The sequence below is a fragment of the Polyergus mexicanus genome, unplaced genomic scaffold (assembly GCF_030449975.1).
Source record: "Polyergus mexicanus isolate NDT 795.1 unplaced genomic scaffold, iyPolMexi1.0 SCAF_9, whole genome shotgun sequence".
NCBI lineage: Eukaryota > Metazoa > Arthropoda > Insecta > Hymenoptera > Formicidae > Polyergus > Polyergus mexicanus.
In genome coordinates this window covers 9381852-9391886 of record NW_027223329.1, presented here as the reverse complement: position 1 = coordinate 9391886, position 10035 = coordinate 9381852, and the positions used below count along the sequence as shown (strand labels likewise).

At 34.4% G+C, this 10035-nt stretch overlaps 4 protein-coding genes across 7 annotated transcripts; 2 read left to right on the top strand and 2 right to left on the bottom strand.

The window, feature by feature from the left end:
* Positions 1–34: 34 nt before the first annotated feature.
* Trxr1 (Thioredoxin reductase 1) lies at positions 35–4979 on the bottom strand. 4 transcript variants are annotated; one of them, XM_070301274.1, is made up of 9 exons: positions 4745–4979; positions 4279–4518; positions 2269–2492; positions 2052–2182; positions 1710–1939; positions 1382–1596; positions 1105–1287; positions 571–929; positions 35–471 (listed from the first exon to the last, which is right to left on the bottom strand). In XM_070301274.1, exons 2-9 carry the CDS (start codon positions 4481–4483, stop codon positions 342–344), a joined length of 1677 nt encoding a protein of 558 aa, XP_070157375.1. In that variant the 5' UTR covers positions 4484–4518; positions 4745–4979; the 3' UTR covers positions 35–341. The 4 variants fall into 4 exon arrangements, with proteins under 4 accessions (XP_070157375.1, XP_070157376.1, XP_070157377.1 ...); XM_070301275.1 differs by lacking the exons at positions 4279–4518; positions 4745–4979 and adding an exon at positions 2784–2949; XM_070301276.1 differs by lacking the exons at positions 4279–4518; positions 4745–4979 and adding an exon at positions 2793–2934.
* Sni (SDR family oxidoreductase sniffer) lies at positions 2944–6004 on the top strand. The gene is made up of 5 exons (XM_070301278.1): positions 2944–3170; positions 3825–3876; positions 4850–5040; positions 5182–5334; positions 5644–6004. Exons 1-5 carry the CDS (start codon positions 3045–3047, stop codon positions 5866–5868), a joined length of 747 nt encoding a protein of 248 aa, XP_070157379.1. The 5' UTR covers positions 2944–3044; the 3' UTR covers positions 5869–6004.
* A 928-nt stretch (positions 6005–6932) lies between these two features.
* Bcl7-like (chromatin remodeling complex subunit BCL7B-like protein) lies at positions 6933–8204 on the bottom strand. The gene is made up of 4 exons (XM_070301545.1): positions 7947–8204; positions 7489–7564; positions 7299–7404; positions 6933–7220 (listed from the first exon to the last, which is right to left on the bottom strand). Exons 1-4 carry the CDS (start codon positions 8036–8038, stop codon positions 7102–7104), a joined length of 393 nt encoding a protein of 130 aa, XP_070157646.1. The 5' UTR covers positions 8039–8204; the 3' UTR covers positions 6933–7101.
* An 884-nt stretch (positions 8205–9088) lies between these two features.
* Positions 9089–9936, top strand: LOC138936713 (synaptic plasticity regulator PANTS). The gene is made up of 3 exons (XM_070302327.1): positions 9089–9136; positions 9211–9375; positions 9712–9936. Exons 1-3 carry the CDS (start codon positions 9089–9091, stop codon positions 9934–9936), a joined length of 438 nt encoding a protein of 145 aa, XP_070158428.1.
* Positions 9937–10035: the final 99 nt, after the last annotated feature.

Sequence of the window (10035 nt, the reverse complement as noted above, 5' to 3'; positions counted from 1 at the left end):
AATATATTGTCAATATATTTATTTTCTTTTAGCTCTTAAAATAATCGTTATTTCTTATATCATTGATGCATATGCCATAAAGGTGTTTATTTCTTTAAAAAAATAATATATATAAAAGATCACTATTAATACGATATTACAATGTATCATTTCTAAAGTCTATTCTATTCGCTGTTTATTTTACGCGATATCGCGATATTTCACAGCACTCTGTATGTGACAAATTGAAACACTATTTTAGCTAAAAACTCGGCTGATATTTGTTAGAAAATTAAATGTTATCTTCTGGTAATGAATAATCTGTATGCTGAATGATATCGCTATATGTTATGTACATTAATCTAACTGCAACAGCTTTGTGGCTTAGGATCCAGGCCTGAACGTTTGGTAATGAATATGCGCGTAAACTCCTCTGCTACTGTTGGATGAATTCCCACAGTGCCCTTCAATTTCGAAATTGTTAAGCCACATCTACGAAAATACGACAAAAGTAAACGTTATAACTTCGTAATGTAATTTTTTTTGAAAATAAACTTGTGTGCGTGTGTGCGTGTAGACATAAATATTTACTTAATAGCAGCAGCAAATCCTTGAATCACTTCGCCCGCGTTAGGTCCGACAAAGTGCATACCAAGCACCCTTTGATCATCATTTCTGAGTGCGACGACCTTCACATAACAATGATCGACTTCCTTCTGGGGAACGAAAAATTCCGTCGGTTTGTAATACGCGTGATAAATTTCTATCTCTTTCTCTCCATGAAGCATGGTCGCCGCTTCTTCGCTCAGTCCAACACATCCATATTCTAAAGGACTAAACACCGTTGTTGCGACATTTGTATAGTCCATTTGTTCGGTAGAATTACCGAACAGTCTTCTCGCTAATAATTTGCCCGCATGTATAGCGACAGGTGTTAATTCGGGCTTTTTCTGTAATAAATATTCGAAAATTAGATCATTTATATTAAAATCGTTTATATTTGTATTTGCGTTATATTTAGCTTATGTGTATGTCTATTTATTTATTAAAACATTAAAAATATTTATCAATTATCTATTTAAAAATGTTTTTATATTCTGTTATAGAATGTCATGCAAAACTTACATGAAGTACATCGCCAACAGCATAAATGTTTGGAACATTCGTTTGTTCATTAATTGCTTCAATCTTGTTAGTTTCTGGAACAAGCTTCAACCCGACATTCTCTGGTTTTAACTCTTCCGTAAGCGCTCGCCGGCCAATAGCAAATAAAACGGTATCATACACATCTTGATGAATTTGGCCATCCTAAAAAAAAAATCCAAATTATATTACACGCTAATGCAGAAAAACTTATTTATGCTGATTTTTTTAATATAAATTTCTGTAAATTTGCACTCACCTTGTCGACCCAATCAACAAGGAGACGGCCATCTTCTTGCTTTGCAATTTTCTTAGGCTTTGCCTGATAGATGAAATGCACACCGCGTTGCTCCATCTCTTCAGCAATGAGGTTTGCCATTTGTTGGTCAAATCCACGCAATACGATTGATCGGACCATTATTGTCGCGTCATAGCCTAAGCCATTAAGAAAACCAGCACATTCTAAACCAATATCTATTTCATTATTAGAGAAAATATTAATATGCATTTGTACATATAATTTTATTATAAATATCTAATGGAAGATCTGGTAACAAATCATAAAATTTTGTTGAGAAAAAGGATACATCCAGCTCCAACAACAAGGGTCTTGCCCGGAGCATGATTTAAACTGAAGATATCATCACTACTTATGCCATACTCTAGAGCACCTGGAATATCAGGATATCTAGGTCTACCACCTACTGCAATTAATACATTTTTAGCTGTAAGAATTTTCTCCTCCCCTTTCTTAGTAATTCCAACTACCGTGTGCGCATCCTTGAAATGTCCAAGAGCATTCACATATTCGACTTTCCTATATTAATGCAAAGAATATTATTATAAATATAAAAAAAGAAAAAAATTAAATAACAAACATAGAGTAATTAACGAAATATTATAGACAGAAAAATTGGAAAACAACTAACTTTGTTCTAAGTTCGACACGAGTGACCCAGTTAACAGACTTGACATGATTTTGTACAGCAGTTCTCAAGGCTTCCCAATCGATTTTCACAGTCTTAGGATCAGGTAATTGCCAACCAAATTTTGCCGCCTCCTAATAATCACGAAATTCACATAGATCAAACAGAGGTTTTTTGATTTTGAATTACAATATTGCAATAATTTAAAACGTTTATGTACATGAACAGCTTCACCGAGTAATGCGGCTTGATGCATTAACTTTTTTGGTATACATCCTACATTGACACAGGTACCACCTAAGCCCCAAGTGGTACCAAGAGGAGAAGGAGTCACATAATCTAAAACTGCCACCTTCGCATTCAGTCCCACTGCTTCCTTAGCTGCTGCCAAGCCACCGGATCCTCCACCGATGACCAAGAGATCATACATATAGCTTTGATCCGCTGAAAGGAAACGGTAATTATATACTACCATTATATACAGGAAAGATATTTTAACGGAACGAGTTTTTGAAGAAATATTCAGCGCCATCGTAAAAAACGAAAGAAACATTTCCCGCGAATAATATTACAGACAATTGTAAAGGTGTTTCTGTCGAAGCTCTCGTGCATTTCTCTGAAACGTCACTCAAAAACTTTTCGAAAATCGCGCGCGAGCCGGTAGCACAATTTATTACAAATGTAATGACATCGCAATTATTCTTTATCAGTAACTTATACGCTCGTTTCACTCACTGCACATACAAGCCATCGCGCTTCTACCGTAGACGAAGTCGTCGCACTTGACAAGCAACGGATGCGGTAACCCGAGCAATCTGGCGTGTGCGCCTCGAAATGACACGAGCCGCGTGAACACCGTCAGAGTCGCCATCATAATCGGTGACATGCGATTTACGATTGCGACACGTGACGTCAGTCGTTCGCGCCGACCAGAATAAAGGCGCTGTAACCGCGCGACGCGCTTTTTCCCGTGATCGTTCCCCGCGGGTGGTGGAGATGAAATCGATCCTAATCACCGGCTGCAATCGCGGTCTCGGTCTGGGCCTGGTGAAACATCTGGCCGAAAGATCCCCGCAACCGGACAATATCTTCGCGACCTGCCGTGACGCGAGCGAGGCGACGGTAAGATTTGATGGGCGGCGTTCTTTCCGGCGTTTTTTCCGTGTGCGGTTACAATCGTCGGCGTATTTTATTTCATATATTATACAATTCTGAGGATCTCTCCTACGTTACTTACCAATCGGCGCCATCGCAACTCTCTTTGCTCCTCGTGTGAAAGAATGTATTTCGCCCACGTATATAATCGACGAAATGTCAAAATCGTGTTCGCGCCGTGTAACGCTCAAAAATACTGTTTAAAGAATCACTTGATTCAAGCGACGATTAAAGTTGTACTGACACGGATATGTATGTCTACCCATAAGTCTTCATCACCTCCACCGCCATCTGTTATACGTGACCTTCTTCGAATCTTTCCCCCTCCCTGACTCTTCCTCCTCTCTATATCTTTTGTCGCAATTTTGTAATGAGTCAGCGGATGATGATGATAATAATTAACGAGCGATTGTGCGTTCGATCGCGATGGATATCGATAAACGTTACGTAAGATCGGACCGGAATGTCCGAGATCGATTCCACTCTCGCCCGCGGTTTCGTTGAATCGTTCTCGAAATAATGGAAATATACGAGATACACGACATATGAGATATTTTTCACGATGACGCGACTCCGTTAAATTGAAGTAAGAAAGAAAAAAAATAAGGAAAATGTTTACAGGAATTACGCGCACTCGCCGACAAATCTTCGAACGTACATATTATCGAGATAGGTAAGTCGTTAATTTCGTTACCTCTATTTTATTTATTCGTTTCGTTTGATTAATCGCTAATTTCAATCGTAACGAGAAAATATATAGTCATACCGTTATTATCTTTATTATTGCGATAACATTATATCAAAATGATTGCAAATAAATCTGATGAAAGCGTTCATGGAAGCGTCTCGAAACTTCGATATTTATTCTCTCGTTGTTAATTGTAATTAGAAATATAAGTTTCTCCAATAATATAATACATTATAAATATATAATAATATTTTTTTTCGATAATATAATTTTTTAAACAATACCGTACAAATTGATTTAAATATAAAAGTGCTATAATGTATGTCATACTCGTGCAGGAAATATATCTTAAGAGTTTCAATCAGAGAATGCTGATATATATCTTACTTAATACAGGAGTAATATTCCTCTGTCGATTTTCCACTTTATTCCCTACACCGTCCTTCACTTTATCCCGCATTTTATTCTCTGCTCCGTTATCCACTTTGTTTTCCTCGATTTCCCGATCACTCGAATCAGAATCTATAGTTTGCGGTTTTTCGCGACATATCGAAAACCATGTTTTCGGCTTGTTTGCTTTACGGGCCTTCATATCCACGCATTTGCCCAAGAATGTCGCAAATATTCCTATTGTAAAAAAAAAAAATTATCGGAGGTTTATATCGATCGACACGTACTATCTGATATCAACAAGCTAATTTTCTACCTGAGTAAGATCGATCTTTTCCCCCGCGCGCGATAAGAAAATCAATATTTATTGTTTGTCAGCGCATGACGCGACTGTTTCTTTTACAATACGATTATGATAATTGTAATTTAACTTTGAAAAATTGAGTTCATGAGAAATTTATACCTTGTATATATCACACCTTTCGTATATAATATTTAGTGGATCAATGTAAAATATTCAACGGTATAATAATACGTATAAACCACAGTTTACTCCCTTTTCTTTCAGATTTGATGGACACGGATGGCTACAAAAGAATCGTAGATGTAGTCGGCGAAAAAGTAAATGGCGCCGGTCTCAACGTTCTTTTTAACAATGCTGGTATTTCCAGCAAATTTACACGCCTCGGTCTTGTGAAGAAGCAGCAAATTATAGATGCTTTTCTAGTCAATACCGTTGCACCTATTATGTTCACAAAAGTATGCTAATGATACATATTATTCACTAATATTAAATACAATTGAAGTACTCGATTTATATATATATATATATATATATATATATATATATATATATATATATATATATAATGGAGACATTCATTTTATAATTGATTCAAGGCTTTCTTACCGCTGCTGAAAGTGGCTGCGAAAAATGTCAAGGACAAAACCGAGTTAAGCATAAGAAGAGCAGCTGTCATCAATATGACTTCTATTTTAGGCAGCATTGCTGAAAATAACGAGGGCGGTTTTTATCCCTACAGATGCAGTAAAGTAATTATTATTTTTGTAATTCATTAAGTTTCTCGTGAATTGTTTATAATTTTTTATTTAATATATTGCACGTACATCGTTATTTGCTTCCCGTCTATTATTTTGTCTAGAATATCATCTCGTGTTATCTTGGTAAAATTTATATGCATTCAATAAAATTCGCGCGTATACTTATAATCCATAAATTCTGTAATCTTTTAAAATTGAAAAAGTTATATTACTTTCAAATTAATATTGGCATATACTTCATATCGCGCGTCAAACACTTGAAACAAATTTTGCGAAGCAAAATATCTTATCTAATCTCAGGCAGCGCTTAATGCGGCAACCAAATCGATGAGCATCGATCTGAAAACAGATGGGATTTTGGTGGCATGTTTGCACCCTGGATGGGTACGCACCGACCTAGGTGGTAACAACGCTCCAATGGATATCGACACCAGCGTCAGTAGTATTCTAAATACCTTGAATTCATTGACAGAGAGGCATACGGGTTGTTTTATTCAATACAATGGTAAAATACTACCCTGGTGAAATAAAATATTTTTATACATAATATACTTTTATGTATTATATAAAAAGATTTAAATTTTTTTAATAATATTAAATATACATTCTACATTTTTTTTTGTAAAAATTTGTCAAATGAATAAAAATTTATCTCAAGGTGGTCAAGTTTTAACTTAATATTTTTCACTAAATAACTGTAGGAAAAGTATTTTCACAAATATTAGATATTTTCTCGTATCTTTTTTATACCCTAACCGAAATATTTGCTATAAGAGTTAGTGTGAATATCTTTGTACAAAGTTTAAAAAAGAAATATATCACGACTTTTTCATAAGCGATGTATAGTATGTACTGATCGAAAGGTTATTCAACTTTATTTGTATGAGTTCAAGCTTATTTTGTACATGTCATGGTGCTATAACGCAAAGGAATGCAAATTCTTCTATAGTATTAATAGACAAAGAAAAAGTGATATTTGGTATATGTACAATGACTTTTCACAATTTTTCAAAAGCATAAATGTGTTTAGACATAAAATATACATGTACTTATGTGTTTTTACATCAGCAGTTAATTTATAGTGAAAATAATTCTAATTACATACGTGTTTCTTTTTGTTAAATACTCTCTGGTACAGCAATATATCATTATAGCCAGAAAAATAGAATTAAAAAAAAAATATATATATATATATAATACTTTAACATCGCTACAAATGTTGCAATTGCTGCAAATGTACATACAATCTGCTATTAATTTTTTTTTCTGACTTTGAAGATTATTTTTGTAATCTTGCAATCTTTTGGAAAAATTATATAAAAACCCGAATTTTTGATAAATATATTGAGCATTTCCCAGTTTTTATCTATCCAATTAAAGAATCATTATTTATAATTCCTAAATTCAATGGGAAAATTTGTAATAAATTCATATGTAAAAAAATAAACTTCATTATAATACATAATTCAGAATGTTCTATAAGATTAATATTATTTATATAATTACATATGTGTATATATATATATATATATATATATATATATATATATATATATATATATATATATATACTATATATTATGTAGAATATTTTTCATACTAAATTTGGATGAAACAAAAACTTATCTTGCAATTCATCCATGTCAAGAGATATGATTTAACTCAAAATTATTGAATGCAAATTTACAAAAGAGTGATTCTTAAATATATTAAACTGTATATGACAGTGATGATGATGATGATTATATAGATCAAACATTAGTCAGTCTTTAACCTCTTAGGTGCAGATTCGCTATTTTGTGAATTGGAGTCCTCCGAGAAACCCAAATGTGCAGAAAAATCTGTCAGTCCTTGGGAATCGCTAACAGTAGAAAAACCTAATATGTCGAAAAAAACAATTGTTTTATTAATCAGCAATAATATTTCTTTTAAATTATCATTAAAACTAAACTCACATGTATTGGAATCTTCTGTGAGTCCAAAATTAGAATTTGATGAATCTATTCCTCCTTTTCTTGGTAAACCATTCTCCTTATCGGAACCGGTTTTACTTTTTTTCTTCTGCAAAATAAAACATTTACTCTTAAGTAATAATTTGTTTTTTTTTATTATTTTACTCTTAGCTTAAATTATCTTCTTGTATACCTGATCAAGAGTCGAAATTGGAACCCATTTATATATTTTCATAGTTGTCTCTCCTATAGTAACCCATTTTTTTTCCCTGCGATATACATTCAGGATTCTAATTAACTGTGTATTTTAAATGAATAATAATATTAACAAAAGATGAAAGAAAAAAGCATTGGTTATTTTTCATAACGAAACAATATGTATTATTATATATTTGTTCTTGTATAATGACAAATAATTTAGCCATCCAATTAAATAATATAGCAAAGAAATATTATATTGTACATGCATAGAGTGATATGTGTCAAAAGTTGTAATGTACGAAATAATGTAAAATAAACTGTCATTATACACAAAACATAGTAATCAATATCTGTTTTCAGGAAATGAGACGCTCTTATTGAGATACAAATGACAGACGCAAGAATCGGCAATTCTTTCTCTTCGAAACTACAGATCCGAGAAACACTTACCAGTGACGAACCTTATCAACTACTTGCATCACGCGTTTGATGTCATCCTTGGCACGACTACGGGTCTCTGCGCGCACTGACCGCGACATCATATTATTGTTTCTCGTGCGACTAAATCACCGGTAATCGATTATTGCACCAATCACTACACCAAACACACCGGGACATTCGTAAAACACGAGTGATGTGGATTGTGGATAGGTTAGAAAAGTGACAGGAAGCTATACGAATACCGATTGCTTCTTGCGGGGAATCGTATAGTTCTATAGTTACATCTATAACTTTAGAGAGAAAGAGACAAAAGATAATATGTTTGTCCTCTTTTAGGCCCATTCTACAATAAGTCGTATGTCGTTAGTCGTAAGTAAATTAACCAATCACAGTCGAATATTTTCGGAATAATCGACTATGGTTGGTCAATTTGCTTACGACTTATTGTAGAACAGGCGTTACCGATGCTAGCCAAAGCTGGCCGAAGCTGGCCGAGTGACGTGCGCACACGGGAGGTGGGCGCAAATCATTGACATAGTATATCTAGACCGAGTGTTGAGGAGTGGGAGCCGAGGTGCACGTAGAAAAGGACATACTGTGTTTCGTGCCCCTGCGTTCTCTCTCGCTCGCACGTAACATGACGAAAGAGGGCGCTATGCTATATGCGAGCGTGAGAACGCAAGGGCCACGAAACAGAGAGTATGTCCTTTTCTACGTGTATCTTTACCCCCACTCCTTAAATAAAGGCAAACGCTCGATCTAGATATACTATGTCTATGGCGCAAACCTTCCACCTCCACAACTCCACACGCTGGAACGATGATTGGACGCGTTCAGCAGAATATAAATCGCTTAATAGCAATACAACGTGATTGGCTCTTACATTTAGAGCCAACAAATCAACGTCGAGTGTTGACAAGACGATTTCCAGGATGAAGAACTCTGAGTGGTTGATTCTCTTATGCAAAAGTTTATGCTACCGTCTTTCACCTACTGTTGCTATACCTTAACCTATATCTAATCTATTCCCTATACCAGACGAATCAGACGAATGCTCTTGCATGTTTGGCACGTGTTCAGGAAAGAATGAGCGGTTTTACTTTTATGTAGAATCTAATAAAAAAGCGTACGACTAAAAAATTCTGATAAATATGAGCAAATCGGACGAAGGAAAATTAAATCACGAAAATGATTGGATGGTACTTTATTATTCTTTTTTTCTGCGTATCATCTTTTCATCGAATATCTTATCAATTTTATACTCTTTTATTAGGTTAGGCCATGTATGGTGTACAAAGCCGAGTACGACGATTGTACCAGTATAAAAGCTCGTTTCAATCAATATTTTATATTCGGCAAAATGCTCGAGTGCAATCAATGGAGGACTGATTATCGCAACTGTTATGAATGGGAAAAACATAAATCGGAAGAAGCATACGTATGTGCTGATTTACTCTATAAATTTTTAATATATCACGGAATAATATATCAGGCCCGATTGCACCAGTGTTATTTTGACTTTAAACGAGCCTTAAAACTTTTGGCAACATAAACAATGTTATTTGGCTCTAGACTATAATTTAATCGTTGATTAATTTATTTGAATTGAATCTTTGATTAACTATAGTTGAAATAACATTGGTTATTGCCAAAAGTTTTAAATCTCGCTTAAAGCCAAAATAACATTAAACGGATTTTAATATATAATACACAATTATTTATATATCATTATAATATTTAATATACTACAAAATAATGTTCTGGAAAATCACAGAACGAGCTGATCGCGAGCGAGAAGCAGCGCAGGAAAGAGCGTTTACGTCCGCATTATGAAAACGATGTTTGGGAGAGAAGGGAGAAACCACCGGAGAACTGGAACGCTCCTTTACCCGAGTGGATGCAGAAGAAGTTTGAAAACTCGTACCTGCATCTAAGAAATCAAGAGATGAAAGAGGGCAAGGAAATTTCCCAGCTCAATTCGAGATGCACTATATTATAATGATAAGATATTCGATTTGATCTTTAAGATTAAGTAGCATGTACATATATGTATATATGTATTTATTAAACCCACGTACATTTATACAATGATATATGT

Coding starts and splice junctions, on each gene's coding strand:
- Bcl7-like (XM_070301545.1), bottom strand. CDS start 8,038: ATGATGTCGCGGTCAGTGCGCGCAGAGACCCGTAGTCGTGCCAAGGAT. Junction 7,405..7,488: donor CAATTTCGACTCTTGATCAG/GTATACAAGAAG, acceptor TTTATTTTGCAG/AAGAAAAAAAGTAAAACCGG. Junction 7,221..7,298: donor CACAGAAGATTCCAATACAT/GTGAGTTTAGTT, acceptor TCGACATATTAG/GTTTTTCTACTGTTAGCGAT.
- Sni (XM_070301278.1), top strand. CDS start 3,045: ATGAAATCGATCCTAATCACCGGCTGCAATCGCGGTCTCGGTCTGGGC. Junction 5,041..5,181: donor CACCTATTATGTTCACAAAA/GTATGCTAATGA, acceptor AATTGATTCAAG/GCTTTCTTACCGCTGCTGAA. Junction 5,335..5,643: donor ATCCCTACAGATGCAGTAAA/GTAATTATTATT, acceptor ATCTAATCTCAG/GCAGCGCTTAATGCGGCAAC.
- Trxr1 (XM_070301274.1), bottom strand. CDS start 4,483: ATGAAGGCCCGTAAAGCAAACAAGCCGAAAACATGGTTTTCGATATGT. Junction 2,493..4,278: donor GAATATTACTCCTGTATTAA/GTAAGATATATA, acceptor GTTTCCTTTCAG/CGGATCAAAGCTATATGTAT. Junction 1,597..1,709: donor CCTTGTTGTTGGAGCTGGAT/GTATCCTTTTTC, acceptor ATAATGAAATAG/ATATTGGTTTAGAATGTGCT.
- LOC138936713 (XM_070302327.1), top strand. CDS start 9,089: ATGAGCAAATCGGACGAAGGAAAATTAAATCACGAAAATGATTGGATG. Junction 9,137..9,210: donor ATCACGAAAATGATTGGATG/GTACTTTATTAT, acceptor CTCTTTTATTAG/GTTAGGCCATGTATGGTGTA. Junction 9,376..9,711: donor ATAAATCGGAAGAAGCATAC/GTATGTGCTGAT, acceptor GGAAAATCACAG/AACGAGCTGATCGCGAGCGA.